Source organism: Salvelinus fontinalis, chromosome 8 (assembly GCF_029448725.1).
Source record: "Salvelinus fontinalis isolate EN_2023a chromosome 8, ASM2944872v1, whole genome shotgun sequence".
Classification (NCBI taxonomy): domain Eukaryota; kingdom Metazoa; phylum Chordata; class Actinopteri; order Salmoniformes; family Salmonidae; genus Salvelinus; species Salvelinus fontinalis.
Window position 1 is genome coordinate 15,178,357 of NC_074672.1, and position 21,512 is coordinate 15,199,868.

The following is a 21,512-nucleotide window of genomic DNA, read 5'->3' on the forward strand; positions in this document are numbered from 1 at the left end:
ACAAGGGGAGAGAGTGGAGACAAGGGGAGAGATGAGTGGTTGGAGGCTTTGACTCTTTTTTTTACATTTGCATGTATTTCTCCTCTTACCCTGAGAGTAGACTATAGGGACAGGAGAAACTGTCATCCACGTTTATTTTTACTGAGTAGTCTTCCCTCTGGAAGCAAGGTGTGATTTAAATGTGGTCATGCTAGATGTCACCGTCCACATGCTCTCTCAACATGTGGAAACTATAGAGGCTTTACGTACCTAAACGAAAAGAAGCTCTCTACTTCTGGTTGGAGTTCATGGTCATGCACTTGTCATCATGTGACCCGTGACCTGGCTAGCCTGACCCGTGACCTGGCTAGCCTGACCCGTGACCTGGCTAGCCTGACCCGTGACCTGGCTAGCCTGACCCGTGACCTTGCTAGTCTGACCCGTGACCTGGCTAGTCTCATGGAGGGAAATACCTTTCCACTGTCCAGTAGAGTTAAGAGAATGGTTGTTCTAGAATCTTGAACGTCTCTTTCTGACATGTTGTTGCCAGGTGACAGCCTACGGCGGGGAGCTGCGCTACACCGTGCGCTACGAGCCCCGGCAACGCTCCCTGGTGATTGACAGACAGCCAGATGTGGTTCTCCAAGGCAACGGCATCTTCCTCGAACACTTCTCCCAGATTAAGCCCCTCCCCCCCGCCACTGTCACTGTCACCTTCAGAGAGGTGGGTCACCGTGTGTGTGTGTGTGTGTGTGTGTGTGTGTGTGTGTGTGTGTGTGTGTGTGTGTGTGTGTGTGTGTGTGTGTGTGTGTGTGTGTGTGTGTGTGTGTGTGTGTGTGTGCACACACTCAGGTGTTCGAGTGTTTGTTTTTTGACTGATTCTAAACAGTTTGTAATCTTAACATCAACATGTTGTCTTCGTGGATGATCTTGTTTAAATTACCTAATTAGATTACCATTACCTAATTTTGTCTATAATCCCAACTCCAGTCCTGAGTTTGCCATGGCTGTGTTGCACAGAGCGTCGTTTCTCTCTCCCTGTGTTTCCTCCCTACCAGTCTGCATGGAGGCGTGCTGATGGACAGCCCTGTACACGTGAACACCTCCTCATGGCTTTGGCTGATACTACAGTCTTCATGATCAGAGCCACCTACGCTGACAACATGGTTGAGACCAGGTAAAACCGAACCAGGTGCCCTGTAGAGATTCACTCCGAATGATTCCACATGATGAGGATTCTAAAGAATCATTTAGGAAACAGCTCTCAGTAGGCGCTACTGTAAACACCCACGTGGCTGATGTCGTTATGGTTGTTGTTGTTGTTGCCTCACCTGTGTTGTTGTCTGTTGTTCAGTCTCTCAGACATCAGGATGGACATTGCAGTGCCACATTCCACAGGCAACGAACGGGCCCTGGAAGTGGAGGAGTGTGCCTGTCCCCAGGGTTACAACGGTCCATCGTGTCAGGTACAGCACACGCATACCACAAAAATCGATGTACTGTACATCCCGATCTTATAGTTCCTCCTCTGTTACCTCTTCTAGTTGTAAAGTTCCAGTGTGCTCACTTTGTTCCATGGTCCTGTAGACGTATTGGAAAGAAACACAGAGTGGGATTCTTAGAGCTGTAATGGAACGGCAAGACAGTCAACTGTGCTGCCTGCGTTGTTTTCACTCCATGGCCCTTGTTGTTTTCCCATGTCTTTACATCTGTTTCTATACAGGAGTGTGACATGGGCTACACCCGTACAGGCTCTGGGCTCTACCTGGGTACCTGTGAGAGGTGCGACTGTAACGGCCACGCCAGCGGCTGTGACCTGGAGACAGGCTCGTGCTTGGTAAGTCGCTCCACCCTCCGGTTGTAATGTATGCCAGTAGGACAGTGCTACAGCTGCACTTGGCTTTGAAGTCTGCTATGGAATGCGCTAATGGTTTCTTGGCGAATCTCAACATGTGGAAACAGGTTCAGAACACACATGGGCTCATAATAGGATTTCACTGTTCCATGGATGGATCCACCACTCTCTCTTCCCTCTCATGTGTCTCCCTTTTTTAGCAATGTCTTCACAACACGGCCGGCCCAAGGTGTGAGCGCTGTTTGCCAGGTTTCTACGGCAACCCTGTGACGGACGGACCTCAGGCTTGTCAGTCCTGCCCCTGCCCTGGCACTTCCGCCAGCAACCAGTGAGTTCACTCCTTCTCGTGTACTCTACAGCAGCGATTCTCAACTGGTTGGTCGCAACCTAAATTTGGGTCACAGTAGCATTTGAATGGGTTGATTGTCTCTGAGTATTTATTTCAATGAAAAAGTACTCCAGCCTGAACTTAAACTAGATTACTAAAACCAGCTTGAAAGTGGTAGAAACTCATTAAATAATTTAATCTCTGTACAATTTTATTGGCAGCTCTATTCTGAGGATTTTGCTGATTTTGTGGTCTCAAACTAGTGACCTTGTATATTAGTATTATTCATCAAGAATCTGCTTGATGAATTGCTGCAATTACTTTCAAAATAAATCTAGTATTAAAAATAGTTTTCGGGCTTCTAGAATGGCTCAGCGGTCTAAGGCAGCGCATCGCAGTGCTACAGGCGTCACTACAGACTTCGGTTCGATCCCGGGCTGTATCACAACCGGCCGTGATCGGGAGTCCCATAGGGCGACGCACAATTGGCCCAGCATCGCCAGCCTGGGGGGACTTTACTTGGCTCATTGCTCTCTAGCGACTCCTTGTGGCTGGCAGGTGCCTAAAGACTTGCCTCGGTTGTCAGTTGAACGGTGTTTCCTCCGACACATTGGTGCGGCTGGCTTCCGGGTTAAGCGGCCGGGTGTTAAGAAGCACGGTTTGGCGGGTCATGTTTCAGGGGACGCATGACTCGACCTTCACTTCCCGAGCCCATTGGGGAGTTTCAGCGATGAGACAAGATCGAAATTGGGGAGAAAAAGGGGATAAAATACAACAACAACAACAAAAAATGGCAATGTTAATATTGGGTCGCGACTGAGACAACCGGGTTTAATTTGTGTCCCAAGGCAAAACCAGTTGAGAAGCAATGCTTTACAGTAGTGGTTCCCAAACTGTGAGGTGCAAGGGGTCGGAATGAAAGGATTAGCTTGTCTAGCACATAGATATTGTTGTAATTTTTTGGTCACTCAAATATCACATGAATACACATTAGACATGGCAGAATGTATAGAATTGCAAGAAAATGTGCTTTAAAACTGCAACATTTTCTTTGGACCTCATGACAAAATGTGTAGAGTTGTAGGAAATAAGATTTAAACCTGCAAAATTCTCAGGATTATTCGCAGGATGTTCCCCAATGCTGGAAGGGGGGCCCTGAGTGAGAACGTTTGGGAACCCCTGCTCTTCAGAACAGAGCTACACCTTTAGATGGATCAATGTCTCTGGAACAAGCTCCAGACTTATCGTCTTAAAAAACATCTTTAATCTACTTATAAACATGTGTCCATTCACCTGATGGGTCAACCTCATAGAGATCATATTTCATTCTGTGGTCAACCTGCTCTTTGTAAAGACCTGTCGTTGACTGGTCATGCAGTTCCACTGTTGTGTCAGCTATAACCTTGATATTTAGAATACGGAGTAGGGTTGTATACTGGTTTACAAGACTGATAAAAGTATTTTCCTTTCCTGCAGGTATTCTCTGTCTTGCTACAAGGATGTGGACGGTCAGCCTACATGTGATAACTGTCCCCCTGGCTTCACCGGCCGGCGCTGCGAAAGGTAAGACACGCTCCATCTCCACCTAACCCTTCCAGCCTTACGGTCAGCTGTTTACTGGTCAGTGGTCTGGGGATGCTGGGCTGGCCAAAGCACGGAAAGCAGAGGTGACTAGTCTGGCACCCACTTGTTTCCTTTATAAAACGGGTATAGTAGCATGTCTGTCCGATTGCATCCCTCTTTCCAACCAGTCATGATTGATATGTGAGTGTTAGTGGAGTGGTATGTGAGAAGCAAATCTCAAACCAACGCCACCCATTCCAGTTAGTTAGTAAAGGTTTCTCTGGGTTGGGTTTGGTCTCCGCAGTAGCAGTGCTCTTTATGCTATTTGAGAGGTCCATATCTGTGTTGTATTAATGCGCTTGGCAAACGGACATTGTGTTTATCAATGGGCATTTTTGTTTTAAAAATGTGTCTGGTGTTCCATGGGATTACACGTGTAGTAATGAGTTGTGTTATTACTTTTCTTGTCGTAAAAGCCAGTAAGTGGTGAAACCAAGTCTTTCGTGTTTGGACTTGTAGTTGTGTCCTGAGGAAACCTTATGTCACATGGTTTTTGCTTTCTCTCCTTTGCCTTAGCTTGATTGCTTTGCCAGAACTTTCTCTGAGTCTCCTGCTTTAGCTGCTTGTTAAAAGGTTTAGAAGCTGTGGGCTAATACTGCCAGTGTTTATGCCTGGGCTACGTTGACATTATTCTCTCTACAAGGCATAAATCTATTTTCTAATGTCATGTCTGTTTGACGAATCTTTGCTACTCGATGTGCAAAGATGACGATGAGGTGACTGGGTAGACAAACATTTGGTATGTTTTGATAAGTTGACCCTGCCCTATGTCTCATTTTAATGTTTTGATCATTAAGAAAACAAGACAGTTGTGTGGACCCGTACCTGCAAGAGGACTATGAGGGTTTCCTCCCGCCGGGGTGTGGTGAGGCAGTGTTCAACTTTAGCCTGAGGAAACATGTGGTGCCAGAGGGCAGTGGAGACGAGGAGGAGAGGGAGGAGGATTATGATCAAGAGGAGGAGGAGGACACACGCTACAGCCCACAGCCAGACGAGGAGGAGAAGGAGGAGGAGATAAACTACAGTCCACAGCCAGACGAGGAGAAGGAGAAGGAGATAAACTACAGTCCACAGCCAGACGAGGAGAAGGAGAAGGAGATAAACTACAGCCCACAGCCAGACGAGGAGAAGGAGAAGGAGATAAACTACAGCCCACAGCCAGACGAGGAGCAGGAGGAGATAGACTACGGTCCACAGCCAGACGAGGAGCAGGAGCATGAGGAGACAGACTATAGTCCGCAGCCAGATGATGAGGAGGAGGACACTGAATACAGCCAACAGCCAGATGAGGAAAAAGAGGAGGACACAGATTATAGCCAAAGACCATACACCCCCACATGGAGCCTACTGTCCACTACCAGCCACCGTAGCCAACCCACTCACCCTACCATCCCTACTCGCCCTACCACTCGCCCACCCACTCCCACTCGCCCAGCCACTCACCCTACGACTCCTACTCACCCAACCACAACCACCCCCATAGCTGACATGGTCCGAGTCCACCTGAATAGGACTGCACCAAGGGTTCCATCGCTGAACACGCCCAGCCCTGAGGTTAGAGAGCACAGCTTCCAGTTCCTAATGAGGCTCCACATGAACCGCTTCAACCAGCGCCTCAGCATGCTGGAGAGCAACACCCTGGACATCAAGGAGGGCATCCAGGCCATGAGGGGCCAGCAGAGCAAACTCAGCACCCAGCTGGAGACGATGCAGTCACAGTCTGCCCTGGAGAAGAAGGAGAGGGTGGGCGAACTGGAGAGTAGCTACACAGACATGGAAACTCGTCTGAGAAGGCTGGAGGGTCGTCTGGAGATTGTGATAGATGGGTTTACTGCCCTGGCTCAGGAGATGAACAAGGTGAAACGCGTCAGACACAGAGCACGGTCTGCTAAGGAGGCGATGGCTCTGCCACCAGTGTCCACAGCCTTAGTGCCAAGGGTTACCACAATTCGACACTCCTTCAGGACTTCTCAATTAACAACCTTGACAACACTGAGATCCACTGTCGGGACTCAATCCACAACCACCAGGTCACAAACTAGAGCCACAGTCCCCAAAAGCTTACCCACGCCCCATCTCCCTGCTAAGAAAGCCACAATGGCCCATAAGTCCACCACCAAAACAGTCAAACAAACTAGAACCACCAAAAGTAATGTCAATTCAAAGTCCAGCCCAAGACAAAATACTACCATAAGTAAACCCAGGACTAGCTCTAGAGTACGTAGTACAACAAAGCCTAGCACTAGACCACGTAGTACAACAAAGCCTGAAACAAAGACTACGATGGCCAAGAAGCTTCATGTGACAGCTAATAAGCGCTCAACACAGACACGTCAATCAAAACCAAGGGAAGCTGAAGAAGACCTGGCTAACACTAAATATCAGCTGGCACCACCATCCCATAAACGCAAGCCTCCAACACAGGTGTCCAAGTCACGTAATGAAGCTGCTAAAAAGGAAAAGGAGGCTTCTCGTGCTAGGAGCAATGATAGAAAAGACAGTGCCTCTAGATCATTTGCACCTCATTCAAAGGTTCAACCCAATGTTAAAATCAAAGAAACAGTTGTCAAGAAACCATCCGACTCAAACAATGGTAACTCTAGACCTAATTTGGAAACCATTGCTCCAGACTCATACCAGTTGGCACCACCGTCCCACAAAGTCCAGGAGGTGTCAAAAGCTAAAACAAGTTACTCCAAGAAAGTACTCACCACCACGTTGGCACCCACCAAAATGGCCTCTTCTTCAAAGCGTTCCAGGTTAACAACGAAGAGTAAAGTCAAAACTACTAGTTCCAAGAGACGCCCACAGAAGAAGAAAGCCCAGCCCCAGTCCAATGTTCTGGACCTGCTCAAACTAATTCAAAGGAATGATCAAAAATCATCCCAAAAGAACAAGAAACAGAAGCAAGGTGGTTCCGATGGTTCTTTTCACATTGTTCTAGGAAGGCTAGCCATTCCAATCAAAATTATCCCTGATTATTAGGTACATTTATATATATTTTTTAACTTTAACAAATTTCAACATTTATCTAAAAGAACCTGTTTGTGGTCCTGATATTTATGCTTATTTTTATTATGTATTTGTATCTATGGAATAAGTCAAATTCTATTTTTTTTTTTATAAAGGACTGCGTGAGTTGAGAGTAACTTCTTCATGTAGAGGCAACATTGTTATTGTGTTTAAAGCTGCATCATGAAATAATATACAGTTACCATATTCAAAGTTGTGTATTTACAGGAGTTGTTTGGTGCTATTTTCCTTGAGCCCAGTGGGTCAGACTACCTCAAGACGTACACATACAGTATTTAGAGAGTATTACATTTCAACTTTCACAGCAGACTTTATAAATTACCCCTATTATACGGACAAATTGTACATGTAAAATTGGTTTAGCACAATCATGCAAGTACAGTGCATTCGGAAAGTATTCTGACCCCTTTTACGTTTTCCACATTTTGTTATGTTACAGCCTTATTCGAAAATGGATTCAATTTTTTCCCCCCTCATCAATCTACACACAATATCCCATAATGACAAAGCAAAAACAGGTTTTACAAAACTGAAATATCACATTTACATAAGTATTCAGACCCTTTACTCAGTATTTTGTTGAAGCGTCTTTGGCAGTGATTACAGCCTCAAGTCTTCTTGGGTATGACGGTACAAGCTTGGCACACCTGTATTTGGGGAGTTTCCCCCATTCTTCTTTGCAGACCCTCTCAAGCTCTGTCAGGTTGGATTGGAAGCGTCGCTGTACAGCTATTTTCAGGTCTCTCCAGAGATGTTCGATCGGCTTCAAGTCCGGGCTCTGGCTAGGCCACTCAAGGACATTCAGAGACATGTCCCGAAGCCACTCCTGCGTTTTTTTGGCTGTGTGCTTAGGGTCGTTGTCCTGTTGGAAGGTAAACCTTTGCCCTGAGGTACATGTACATGTTCTAGGAAGAGTCTTGGTGGTTCCAAACTACTTAAATTTAAGAATGATGTAGGCCTCTGTGTTCTTGGGGACCTTCAATGCTGCAGAAATGTTTTGGTACCCTTCCCCAGATCTGTGCCTCGACACCGTCCTGTGTCAGAGCTCTACGGACAATTCCTTTGACCTCATGGCTTGGTTTTTACTCTGACATACACTGTCAACTGTGGGACCTTATCTATACAGGCGTGTGCCTTTCCAAATCATGTCCAATCAATTGAATGTACTACAGGTGGACTCCAATCAAGTTGTAGAAACATCTCAAGGATGATCAATGGAAACAGGATGCACCTGATCTCAATTTCGAGTCTCTAGTAGTAATCTAGTAATCTATTTTAGAATAAGGCTGTAAGGTATCAGAATGTGGAAAAAGTGAAGGGGTCTGAATACTTTCCGAATGCACTGTATGTGTATACTAGTGGAGGCTGGTGGGCTATAAGAGGATGGGCTCAGTGTAATGGCTGGAATGGAATAAATGGAACGGTATCAAACACATTAAACATATGGAAACCACATGTTTGACTCTGTTCCATGAATTCCATTCCAGCCATTAAAATGAGCCAATCCTCCTATAGCTCCTCCCACCAGCCTCCACTGATGTATACTATACAGTACTGCCAGTTAAGTATTTGAAGTGAGTTTGCCCAAGCTTTCCGCCGTCCCTATGTTCAGGTGTAAATCTATGTTTTAATTCCATCTGCTATTACGATTGGATGACTATCGATATGATTGTGTATGTAAATGTGATCCGTGATTGTGGTGTATTATGTATTTATAGCATTCATTCTGCCCTTGCTGCCTTGTGATTGTACTTCAAATTATTATTTTTTTTCTTACTGTGCATAACCCGAATAGCAACATGAAACATGTAAAATGTCAACCCATTTCTTTACCTCAATAATAGCCCAGATTTTGCTTCATCATGCATTGGTCAGATAGTTTCCCAAAAAACGTTTTAGCTTCTTACTGTAAAGTTAGACTGGACAGGTTTTTCCAAAGTCCCATTGAAGCTGTGCGTTTGTTGGCTGTTCAACCGTGGAGCTTCCAGTGACAAGGTAAGAACTGGAGCAGCTAGGGGAGCTCTCCCCTAGGGTGGCCTGGCCTATTGGGCTCTTTAGCTGGACAGAGCTTTGGTGGATGGACATAGTGCCTCAGCTTGCTTCTTCTTAGTTTCTCAGTGTTATATCCTGTGATATGATGCCTCTTTCTGCACTTAGACTTCAATTCTCCTGTTCCTTCTCTCTGCTCTGCTGTCTTTATCAAGATTTACTTTGGTGACACATTATTTTAAAATGGAAAATGAACTTTAATGCAACCTTTCTCAGTTCATCTTCTAGCAACCTATGAGAAGAGAGATGGTTTCAACATTTGACCCATGTTGAGAGTTGTAGCATTGGCTGTGCTTTGTCTATCTCCAACATCGGCAATACATACACGTCTTTCAGCCTCTTTTTGCATCTGGGAAACTCAAAAGTCAGGGGATTTTCAAGTGGTGTATCAAAGCTGTATGTGCCACTATGTGATTGTGAGTGGTGTTTAAAAATAAGCCCCTCATAATGCAGGGGACCTGGGGAATGCCTAGTGCATGGACAATGGAAATCCACAATGAATACATTGTTGCTGTTGGCTAATAATGTAGCGTGTATACATCATGCATAGTATTTCACTAGCAGTGTATTTTCATGTGTCTACTCTGGGCCAAGAGTGTGCTGCGAGAACAAGCCTCATCACGTATCTATCTCTTCACACAGCTCGCCCAGTTTCCTGCCCCCATTGGTCCTTCCCTGTGTGTATCTTCTTTGACTGGAAATGTTTGTTTTAAAGTGTAAATGTTGGCTGTTCTTCATTTCAGATGTGATGCTGGGTACACAGGCAACCCCCAGCTTGGACAAAAGTGTATTGTTGGCAACAATGATCTCAATGGTAGGTATAGATTATTCAATTAAATATAACTCAATCCCCTCAGGGGCAGTGTTAACCGTGCTAACAAATTGCAGCTGTGTACATTATAGTATTTGCTGGAATGAAGGCACACTGAGTGAAAAGCTCAGCTATGGCATGTTTACAGGTAACTGCTACGACTGTGATCAGAGAGGAAGTGAAGGATGCAATGGAAATGGTGTGTGTCGCTGCAAGGTAAGCAAACCAAGGCTTCTCTATGTTTTTCATAAAACCGCCAGCCGCATTGACACCCTCCTATATCCTTATCCACTTGTTATCTCTCTAGGTTTGTCCCTTATAAATATAATTACTTGAATGGCATTCCCATTCAAGTCTATGTTCTATTTATGTGTAGGTTCACCTCTCACATTATATCATTGTGTTCCAGATGAACGTTGAGGGCCCTGCTTGCTCCAACTGTAAGCAGGGAACCTTCCACCTCAGCACAGACAACAAAGATGGCTGCTTGTCCTGCTTCTGCATGGGAGTCACTCAGCAGTGCTCCAGCTCCTCCCACTACAGAGACCAGGTACCCAGGCAACAAGAACAAGGAAATGATTTCCTGAAAATAATATATGAGTAAATATATGAAGAGAGCACTTTGAGAGTAGCCTGGCGCTGGTCTCATATTTGTTTGAGTTAGACGTGACAACTGCCAATTAAGGAATAGGCAAGTCAACACACAAACATATACTTACAGCTTTCCTGAAAGTGCTGCAATTGCAATTGCCAATAAAGTTCTACTGAACTGAATAAACGGTTTTCCTGTCTCTCTGAGTGTGATTGGTTGATCATCCCTTTATGTGTGTCCTGCAGGTGTCATCCGTCTTTGCCCCAGGCAACTTCCAGGGCTTTGCTTTGGTCAACCGTCAGCGCACCAACCGTATCTCCACCGGATTAACCGTGGAGGTGTCCACTGACGGCACCCAGCTCTCCTACAGCAACTTTGACTACCTGGGCCAGGAGCCCCACTATTGGCAGCTGCCCGGGGCTTTCCAAGGGGATAAGGTGAGTCCCAGATGAGGATCTGTCCACTGTGGCCATCAGAGACGATACAAACGCTGTCTCAACGTTTACTCCCACTCTCTCGCTATATGGTGCGAAGTGGCTTCTTCTCATTCTGAATCCTCTAGCATTCCTGCTCCTAACAGTGCTTAAATGCTCTCTCAATTTCTGGCTGAATGTCTGTGCTGGTCTTTGTTGTGAAAGGGTTTGCTAAATGAGTTATCGTAGAAAACACTAAGTTTGAGGGCCAATCTCATAGTGGGAAATTGTCGAGACATAGTTTGGTTGTATGCTCCATGAATTTACCATGTATTACAGGGGGTAGAACCTCATCAGAAAGCATTGGCCATAGCAGTCTCTGAGATAGAAGTCAGTACTGTACTGTTTGTTGATGCATCTACTTTTAGAAAGCATCACATGGATGCATTTCATTATTTGTCTTGAGAAGATGTTGGTTCTTGATGCATCATTCAAGTGTAATTGAGTTTTTTAACTCTTGGTTTGCCTGTCCACTCTATAGAAGGAAGCTTTCCTTGCTCGTATGAGACGAGCGCACCAGGTAAACCAGAGTGGTGCTTGTCGTGTGTTGATGATTGTGGATTGACCAGTCATACAGTATCAAATCAAATTGTATTAGTCGCATGCGCTGAATACAACAGGTATTCACCTTACAGTGACATGCTTACTTACCAGCCCCTCACCAACGACGAAGTTTAAACATAATAATCAAAATTCAACTTATTGTGAAGAATTGATGACTAAAATGTTTGCCTGTAATTCAAACAAAGGATTGGTGTGATTTGTCATTTGATCGTACTGATTGATTTGTGTTTAGATAAATGTTTCATACATACCCTTATTTTCTTGAGTGTAGGTTTGTGTGTTTTGAGATGCATGGATTTCCTGCATTTCCAATGGTCTCAAATTGTTCCTAGTTTTAGCTCCATTGCAGCAGCAATCAACATACAGTAATTGCTCTTTTTACACACATTTCTGTAATATTTCAGGTTCACATGCCATAGTAGTTTACACTCTACACATATTGGTTACTTAGACGTCACTCTGTTTAATTTTACATTTACATTTACATTTAAGTCATTTAGCAGACGCTCTTATCCAGAGTGACTTACAAATTGGTGCATTCACCTTATGACATCCAGTGGAACAGCCACTTTACAATAGTGCATCTAGATCTTTTAAGGGGGGGGGGGGCAGAAGGATTGCTTTATCCTAGGTATGAACCATTCACGTGGTGGATGACTCAAATGTATTGTACTGAAGTGAATGAGTCAGAAGGAGTTTTGCACAGGTTCAACTTTGATAGCCATAAACAGTAGTTAAGTTCTTAAAGTCTTCCATTAGTTCTAAAGTCTTCCGCTGGCTCCTACATGGGAAATTAGAAAGTGATCACGGGAGCCTTGCTTTATTCACAACACTAGAGAGACTCCGCCTGGACAGAGGAGCAACTGAGGAAGGATGCGTCCGTTTGGGACATAATGAAGTCTTCGAAGGGTAATGGCACCTCCAGGTCCAAAAGAGCTAGCCAGGTATTCCTACTGTAGCCTAGCCACCCACTGCTATGTCCATACAACACATCTAATGACAACAATACAACCCAACCATTTCCCTCACACAGTATGACCCCCCCTTCCCCTGATATGGATTGCCTTTTGGGATGTCAATTGCCATGACATCCTTGAAAGATAATCCCACCACCCTTAGACAGTATGTGATTGGATATTTACTGTAGCATGGAAGACATCAGCATGAAAGCAACTGAAGCATGTTGACAGTACATTTACCAGATGCATGTCGTAAAAAGGCACGTGTGTGTATTACAAACAGACCTGAATGGGATTGTGAGGCGCTCTGGAATTTGAAGAGAGCCATGTTGTGTCTAATAGCAGACGTGTTTGGATGATTTGGATGTTTTGCGTCAAGACTTCCCTGTTTTAGGATTGTAGAAACTAGAAAGTTGAATGGCCCCAGTGAGTGAAGTTGTGTACACACCACAGGGTTGTAGACCTGGTTAAGAGCATGACACAGCATGTCTCCCTACCAACACCCCCAGACCCCAGTGCTTGGTGTGTCTCTTACCTTGCATGGTGGGCGGTCTCCTTTGGGGAAACCCTCATGAGCCCCCCCACCACCCTCCCCATCCTCTACCCCAGGAACAAGTGAAGAAGCTGGATGATGAGATCTGGGCAATCCTCTCCAACTTTCCAGCCGGCTCTCCTCCCTTCCCTCCCTCCTCTTCCTCTGAGAGGAAGGTCCCCAGCGCCTCGTATCGGGCGGGGTCTCGTACCCCCCTGAGGCCCCCTTCTCCCCCTTCCTCCCTCTCTGGTATCTCCTCCCTGGTACGGCCTACTAGTCCTCAGCCAGCCTCCCCAGGTCACTCTCCTCGACAGCAGGTACATCTAAAATAACCCCTCTGAGAAACACTCAAGCCTTAAACTTTTAAGCTCATCCATAGTTGTTATTGTGGTTGTTACTGACTGGTTTACTCTCTTTTGGGGCCTGGTCCTGTTGACAGACTCAACAGCGGGGGACCAAGAACATAGTGGGTCCTCCTAGTGCTCCCAGTGGCCCCGGGCCTGCAGGGGCCTCCAGCCAGGTAGACATGATGACAGGCTGGCTGACTGACGGACGGACGGACAGACTGACTGATTGGCTGGCTGAATGACGGACAGACAGACAACCAGACTGACTGACTGCATGTCCCTGCTCTTGACAAACACAGGCAGAGGAAACTGCCTCCCTCCATGTGATAACATACTGTAGCCAGGAAGGTTAATCAACAACCGATCAGGTTGATCAGAAAGTCATCCATTCACGAATCATGAGAGTGAATATTTCACAGGGTTATCCTGTACAGTTTTCATTAGTATTGTCAAAGTGTTCACCGCCTGGGTCTTTTTCAAAAGAACAAGAAAGAGAACATAGGGCTGAAAAGGGCAGTATGTGCATAAATTCCATGACTAAGCAGGGTGGCATTTTCCTCTTTAAAGCACAGTACACAATTACTGTTAAAGTCGTACTCTGTAGTTCTTCACTTAAAGAGAAGCACTGGATTTGTAATCTATAATTATACTGTACAAGGGTCTAAACATATACACCTGTCGCACAGTCACATTTACAAGCTGTGATTTTCACATTATACACACTGGATGCTGTTGTTTTAGTTGCCCGTTAACACATGGTGTGAGTGTCACTTTGTCACCAAGTAGTAGTTAACTAGTAGAGGACCAAAATGTAAACCCTTTCTCTGCTCTCCTCTCTACTGTGCTTGCGATGCCTCTTTCTCTCTCTCTCTCTCCTTGCGTATCTTTTGAGCTCTGTCTCTGGCTTGCTCTCTCATGCTCTCCTTCCTCTGCCCCAGTACGCTTTGATCTACAAAGGTTTCAGCTTGCACCCGGATGACACGCTCTACTGGCAGCTCCCAGAGCAGTTCATAGGGGATAAGGTAACAGTACGAGCCATGCCCAGCCCTCCTGCACCCTGACTGGGTGTTTAGCCTTTGGTTAACTGTTTGGCCACAGAACCACCCCACCATTCTTCCACCTGAACTATCAGAGATTTGGAAGGGAAATGAAGGGAGGGGCGGCACCACCAGACAACCCTGTGTAGTTTACAGCACTTGTTTATTGATTCATAATCACTGTTTAACTAAGACACTTCTCCAAGTGGTGGGAGGTCAAGCATGACTCAGTTTTTATTGGAGAAGATGAGTCTTAAAGAAATGGAATACATCATGTGTTCTATGATCGCTTCATGTTTTTTGCTCTTACAGAAAGACACATTTCTAATAGTTGAGGCCTAAGGTCCCAAACATGTACCAAGACACCTAAATGTATTTATCTCCACCTCTACAATAGGTGAACTCGTATGGTGGGAAGCTGAAGTATACCATCTCCTTTGTAGCCGGCCAGAGAGGAACAGCCACTGAAGACGCTGATGTTCAGATTATTGTCAGTATGCACCAAAGTTAACATTGCGTTCAATCTCATTTACTGTTGTTGCATCCATTCCATAGCACACTCAGGACCCCACAAGTTATGAACGTCATTCTCTTCCATGTACTGCTGTCGCATCAATTCGTTGTACACTCACCTGCCATGGGTTGCCCTTGTCATTGTTGCCCACAGGGAAATGACATCACCCTGGTGGCTCGCCAGCTGTGGCAGAGGGGAAAGGGGACAAGAGAGTCCCGCCAGTTTGAGCTCGTCTTCAGAGAGGTCAGTGTTCTACAGTAGCTGTGATCTTTATAGTCCCCAAATGGCGATTTGATTGCTACCTTTACCATCCGTTCCTCATTGACACAGGTCACACTAGCATCGTGGTGATACAATAGTATTAACTCCCATCTCCCTCCCCTGTAGGAGAACTGGCGTCGCCCAGACGGCATGCCTGCCACTAGGGAGCACCTGATGATGGTGCTGGCTGACCTGGATGACATCCTGGTGCGGGCCTCCTACTACACAGAGATGAGGTCGTCCCGCATCTCCGAGGTCAGCATGGAGGTGGCCGTGCCCAACTACAGCGGCCTGGCTCAGGCTCTGGAGGTGGAGCAGTGCCGCTGCCCGCCCGCCTACCAGGGACTCTCCTGTCAGGTAAGAGGAGCTCTCTCTCTCTCTCTGCCACAAGTGGCAATGTTGACTAATTAAACTAAAACTTACACTCAGCAGACTTTTTTTGCCTCCTGGAGAAAGCATGCTCGAAGGAGGACCAGGCTCTGTGTGTCAACCCGCCCTTAGAGTGTCAAGCCCACGGTGTGATGTGTGATGACAGTTGTAACTCTCTCTCTACCAGGACTGTGCCCCTGGCTACACTCGTACCGGAGGTGGCCTGTACCTGGGCCACTGTGAGCTGTGTGAGTGCAACGGGCACTCTGACTCCTGCCACCCCGAGACTGGCATCTGCACGGTATGCAGCCCAGAGAATCTCTCTAAGGCAGTTGTTTTGATTCATTTCTCATTTAGTTGATTTAACCTTCATTTATCCAGGTTAATCTCGTTCATTTTAAACCAGGAATGCTAACGTAGGATCAGTTTAGCCTCTGAGATCACAATGAATCCTAGATTCACCACCCACATGGCCTCAGGTCCAAAATAGCAGTAGATTTGAAATAAGTACATTGAATAACAAGTGAGTGTTTGTCGTCTTCCCGCGTCTCCAGATCTGTCTGCACAACACCCAGGGAGAGCTGTGTGAGCAGTGTGCCCCAGGTTTCTATGGTGATCCCACCGCTGGAACCCCAGAGGACTGCCAGCCCTGTGCCTGCCCTCACACCGACCCTGACAACCAGTGAGTAGTAGGCCGCTAACAGGATTAGAACACAGAACACAGTCTGGGTCTGATGGGGAAAAAAGGGGTCGTAGCTTTGCTTCTGTAACAACTATAAACAGTATCAAAATGGTCCTCCATTGGAACAAGATGTAGTTCTCAGTCATTCATATCTGTCTTTTAAACTTTGCCCTACATCCCAACTTGGAACAGATCCCACTGGGTTAGTTATTACTGGAGTTTACTGTACTTGCTTATCTGTGTGTGTTTGCCAGGTTCTCCCCCACCTGTGAGAGCCTTGGTAACGGTGGTTATCAGTGTACTGCTTGCCAGCCTGGATACACTGGCCAGTACTGTGAGCGGTAAGCTGACACAACTCTCTCTTTAACTCTCTATTCTAGCCTGGTCCCAGATCTTTTTGTTCTGTCTTGTCAGTGTCCTGTGGTCATTGTAATGCCAATGGCTAAACAACACAAACTGAGCTAGTACCAGGCTACTCTATTCAGACTGGCTTTTCAGTGTCCTTTGGCATTCTACCACTGTCTTGTCTGTTGTCATGTTGACTCTATATGAATGTCTTTCTTCTATCCCCTACAGCTGTGCAACTGGATACGTTGGAAATCCACAAGACAGGATTAAGTGTCGTCCATTCAATAGTAAGGGAATACAAGGAATCTACACAGAGATGTGTGTAAAGTAGACCCAAAACTTCCAGTAAACTTGGACACATGTTGTATTGAGTGAACCAACTGAATAGGAACTGAAAATCAATCTACTTTTTCTTCCTACCAGACTGTAACCACCAAGAGTGTCTCTGTGATTGATCCTTGTGCCCTAACCTTTGACCCTTAACCTCTGATCCAGCAGCGGCAGCCTCCCTGGTGGTGAAAGTGTACCCTGAGAGGGTTTTGGTGGCCCAGGGCAGCCCAGTGACCCTGCGGTGCCAAGTGACCGGCCCTCCACCCCACTACTACTACTGGTCCAGGGAGGACGGACGCCCCGTGACCAACAGCGCCGTCAGACAAAGACAAGGTATAGTATACTGGACAGACCAGTTCTGGGTAATAGGGAGTATGATGTGGCCTAGTATAAGAGCCCCGCTCAACATTCTGTTGTTGTATATAGCGGCACAGTATACACTCCTCACTAAAGACCAATATTGGTGAATATAGATACAATCGTCCGTGCGCCTCTGTTAGAAGGTGTAGTAATGACCAGTAGAAGACAGATGTACAGAACACACTTTTTTTGCACACACTTAAGATGCACACACACAAATGTAGCAAGATGGGACTAGTAGAAGTGGTTGTGTGGTCATAAATGCACTACACAGTAGGGAATGTCCAGAGAGGGAAGTGTCCATGGGGTGAGGCCCAGCGGTCAGTCTTCTGTGGGTTGCTACAGCCAGGCGGTTGGTCAACTTGTTATTCACTCTTGGAGTTGCAGAGAAAGACTGAGGTACAGATGGTAGTGGGGGTCTGTTACCCCACCAGATAGGGCCTGTGATTGACTGACCCTGTCAGGTGACTGAGTTCCCTGGCAACTTGGTGTGAAGTGGGGGGAGAGTGACCTAAGAACAATAGAAAGTCCATCCACCGTGTACCTCTAGTCTTCTCCTTTCAAGTGGCATTCCAGTCTCCTTTTCACCTCATTTAACACCTGATTTACTTAACAAAAGGCACATCTCAGAAGGTGTTCCAGGTAAGTCACGACTTGGCACATGTGTAGGGGGGGGGGGGGGGGGGCTTTCCTCTTTTGTTCTCTATTGCTCCTCTATTGTTCCTCAAGCAAGGGGGGAGGTGATGACGTCACAGACTCCCAGCAGAACGACTCCTTGAAGTTTTCAGTTTTGTAAAAATAAACATTTTTGCTCAAAACATATTTTTGTACCCTGTAGTGTGTGTACTTTACTGTATTTATACTTTGGATAGCGCTTTTCAACAGTAAAAGATCCAAAATCGCTGGATGCGACTCATGGGAAACTGTAAGGGTTTTCTACGCTATTGAAGTACTAGTCCATTCCCCTTGGTAATTTAATCTCATTCCATATTCCTACCTATTCTCTCAGGAGAGGAGCTGCACATCCCCAGTGTTCAGCCCAGTGACACAGGCGTGTATGTCTGTACCTGCAGAGACCAACGCAACACCAACAGGAGCCGCGCTGAGATCGTCGTCACAAGTACGCATTTCTAATTGTTAAATCATTCAACGTTTAACTGCGTTCATTAAAATATAGCATTTTGAATATTTTTGTGATTTTTTTTTCACTGATCTTACAGACAGTTGTTGAATAGTTAAAATGGACTTGAACAAAATATGGTTGAAGTTGAGACAGTAAAAAAATTCAAGAAATTGTAACTTGGGACTTTTGAGTGTTTACTGAATGGTTTCTGTGCATGTCTTTCTCCAGCTGTCTCATCCAAACCCATTCAAGTGACCATCGAGGAGCCCAAAGCACGGAGTGTCACAGTTGGAACAACAGTCAGCTTCATCTGCACAGCCAAGAGCCAGGTAGGACTAGCTACCGACATGGAGACATTGATACAATCAATTCGGCTTATTTTAATATATCTTTGATGGTTGGCATTGTGCTTAAATGATTTGCCCATCAAAGAAAATGGTAGAGAACCTTTAAAACCTTATCCTAAAGCCACCACAATTGTGACCCACCACCTGGATTTTGTCTTATGTAGCGCAATTTGAAATTGTGTTTTTTACAGTGGATAAAAGTAGAGACTCAAAGCTACATAATGGTATATCATACACTGCAGTTGAGGAACAATGGGAAAGTAAATCTGCTTTGAAAGTTGATAAACTTGTAACCCCACTTTTGAGAAAATGGCCCTTGAATTGTTTGGTACACATACCGGAGAACCAATGTTTTTCTACACCCATTCAGCATCATTCTCTTGAGCCTTAGCCCACTCATCTCTTTAACGATCGACCCATTTCAAGACTAAAAGTGGTAAAACACTATTTTAAGTTTATTTGTCACATGCACAGGATACAGAAGGTGTAAACTGTACAGTGAAATGGTTATTTGCAATATCAAAAACCGAAAGTGTCCAGATAAAAATATTGAATGATTATTAGATTACGCTCACCCGACACACTTGTCTAAATTGATGGGTCGTGTGAAAGAAATGCTATAACCACCCCTCAGCAACATCTAGCTAAGTGGATGGTCACTATTGTCTAGACATGTACACATGTTCATAAAATACAATAGATGGCCGTAATCACCCTCAGACAGACACATCTGGCTAATTTGACGGGTCATGTAATAATCCGTCTGAGGTGGAGTCTTTTGTTTAGACATGTAGTTAGCTAGCTAGTTTAACCTGTTTGGCGTGCAAGCCCGACGTCGGTACATTTATGACAACAGCCACTTCAAGTGCAGGGCGCGAAATTCAAAATATTTTTTTTTTTTATATTTAACTTTCACACATTAACAAGTCCAATACAGCATATGAAAGGTACACATCTCGTGAATCCAGCCAACATGTCCAATTTTTAAAATGTTTTACACGGAAGACAAAATATGTAAATCTATTAGCTAACCACGTTAGCAAAAGACTCCACTTTTATTACTCCATCAGTTTTTGACTCCATCAGTAGCTATCACAAATTCGGCCAAATAAGATATAAATAGCCACTAACCAAGAAACAACCTCATCAGATGACAGTCTGATAACATATTTATTGTATAGCATATGTTTTGTTAGAAAAATGTGCATATTTCAGGTATAAATCATAGTTTACATTGCAGCTACAGTCAGAAATTGCACCGAAAGCAGACAGAAAAATTACAGACACCAACGCCAAATAACTAAATACTCATCATAAAACATTTCTGAAAAATACATAGTGTACAGCATTTGAAAGACAGACATCTTGTGATTCCAGACAATATTTCCGATTTATCAAGTGTTTTACAGCGAAAACACAATATAGCGTTATATTAGCGTAGCCACAATAGCCAGAAACACTTGAGCGCCGACGACCAGTTCACATGCGCGACAGATATTAGAAATAGCATCATAAAATGTTTCTTACTTTTGGTGATCTTCCGTCAGAATGTTGGACAAGGTGTCCTTTGTTCAGAACAGTCGTTGTTTGGAACTGGAACGGCAAATTTCCCTCTTGATTTAGCATGGGCACTTGCCAAGTGGCACGGATCTCTCCAACGTCAACAAAGTCAGAGAATGGAACACGGCAAAACTCCCGAAAAAATGTCAATAATCTGATTAAACTATATTGAAAAAACATACTTTACGATGATATGGTCACATGTATCAAATAAAATCTAAACCGGAGATGTTAGTCGTCCATAACGACAGCTAAACAGAAGGCAAATCCATGTCCTCTTTCGCGCGCTCCAGAAACAGGAAATGGACGGTCACGTCATACAAAGAGCTTTAATTCCACCTCAGACCAAGATAGACACGAAATTTCTTCTCTCACCGCCTCTTGACAACCAGGGGAAGGTGTATGAAGTGTACGTAGACTCTTACGTTCATTGCCCATGTATAGGCATGAAGTTGAACAGAGCATCAATTTCTGACATTCCACTTCTTGGTCAGGAAATGTGCTGCAGAAGGAGTTCAGAGAAATAATTCAAACGGTTTTAGAAACTAGAGAGTGTTTTCTATCCAATAGTAATAATAATATGCATATTGTACGAGCAAGAATTGAGTACAAGGCCGTTTGAAATGGGCACGATTTAACTGGCTACTCAATACTGCCCCTTGCAGCCATAAGAAGTTAACAATGAACTGGCATAATCTCAACTCATACTACTACCAATACAAACATTGTCATAGCTGTAGTTTGAATCTGCAGGTACCTAAAGCTATATTTTTTATTTAACCAGGTAGGCCAGTTGAGAACAAGTTCTCATTTACAACTGCGACCTGGCCAAGATAAAGCAAAGCAGTGCGACAAAAACAACACAGAGTTACACATAAACAAACGTACAGTCAATAACACAATAGAAAAATGTATGTACAGTGTGTGCAAATGTAGAAGAGTAGGGAGGTAAGGCAATAAATAGGCCTTAGAGGCTAAATAATTACAATTTTGCATTAACACTGGAGTGATAGATGTGCAGATGAGGATGTGCAAGTAGAGACACTGGGGTGCAAAAGAGCAAGATAAACATATCTGCTGGAGCGCATGCTACGGGTGGGTGTTGCTATGGTGACCAGTGAGCTGAGATAAGGCAGGGCTTTACCTAGCAAAGACTTATAGATGACCTGGAGCCAGTGGGTTTGGCGACGAATATGTAGTGAGGGCCAGCCAACGAGAGCATACAGGTCGCAGTGGTGGGTAGTATATGGGGCTTTGGTGACAAAACAGATGGCATTGTGATAGACTGCATCTAGTTTGCTGAGTAGAGTGTTGGAGGCTATTTTGTAAATGACAACGCCAAAGTCAAGGATCGTTAGGATAGTCAGTTTTACAAGGGTATGTTTTTCAGCGTGAGTGAAGGAGGCTTTGCTGCGAAATAGGATGCCGATTCTAGA

At 45.0% G+C, this 21,512-nt stretch overlaps 2 protein-coding genes across 6 annotated transcripts in view; both read left to right on the plus strand.

The window, feature by feature from the left end:
* Positions 1-21,512, plus strand: part of LOC129860676 (basement membrane-specific heparan sulfate proteoglycan core protein-like) — a 160,517-nt gene that overhangs the window by 84,302 nt on the left and 54,703 nt on the right. For all 5 annotated transcript variants that reach the window (XM_055931307.1, XM_055931308.1, XM_055931306.1 and 2 more), the window contains exons 24-43: positions 530-703; positions 1,038-1,156; positions 1,334-1,445; positions 1,703-1,816; positions 2,035-2,162; positions 3,639-3,725; positions 9,611-9,681; positions 9,827-9,894; positions 10,088-10,228; positions 10,516-10,707; positions 14,580-14,672; positions 14,850-14,939; positions 15,084-15,314; positions 15,514-15,627; positions 15,881-16,008; positions 16,263-16,349; positions 16,585-16,643; positions 16,852-17,019; positions 18,056-18,166; positions 18,398-18,498. In XM_055931307.1, coding sequence (XP_055787282.1) covers positions 530-703; positions 1,038-1,156; positions 1,334-1,445; positions 1,703-1,816; positions 2,035-2,162; positions 3,639-3,725; positions 9,611-9,681; positions 9,827-9,894; positions 10,088-10,228; positions 10,516-10,707; positions 14,580-14,672; positions 14,850-14,939; positions 15,084-15,314; positions 15,514-15,627; positions 15,881-16,008; positions 16,263-16,349; positions 16,585-16,643; positions 16,852-17,019; positions 18,056-18,166; positions 18,398-18,498 — 2,388 coding nt within the window. The remainder of the gene's footprint in view (positions 1-529; positions 704-1,037; positions 1,157-1,333; positions 1,446-1,702; positions 1,817-2,034; positions 2,163-3,638; positions 3,726-9,610; positions 9,682-9,826; positions 9,895-10,087; positions 10,229-10,515; positions 10,708-14,579; positions 14,673-14,849; positions 14,940-15,083; positions 15,315-15,513; positions 15,628-15,880; positions 16,009-16,262; positions 16,350-16,584; positions 16,644-16,851; positions 17,020-18,055; positions 18,167-18,397; positions 18,499-21,512) is intronic.
* LOC129860677 (ESX-1 secretion-associated protein EspI-like) lies at positions 10,723-14,045 on the plus strand. Its single transcript, XM_055931312.1, has 2 exons — positions 10,723-13,115; positions 13,238-14,045. The coding sequence occupies exons 1-2, from the start codon at positions 12,807-12,809 to the stop codon at positions 13,385-13,387; spliced, it is 459 nt and encodes a 152-aa protein (XP_055787287.1). The 5' UTR covers positions 10,723-12,806; the 3' UTR covers positions 13,388-14,045.

Coding starts and splice junctions, on each gene's coding strand:
- LOC129860677 (XM_055931312.1), top strand. CDS start 12,807: ATGGTGGGCGGTCTCCTTTGGGGAAACCCTCATGAGCCCCCCCACCAC. Junction 13,116..13,237: donor GTCACTCTCCTCGACAGCAG/GTACATCTAAAA, acceptor TCCTGTTGACAG/ACTCAACAGCGGGGGACCAA.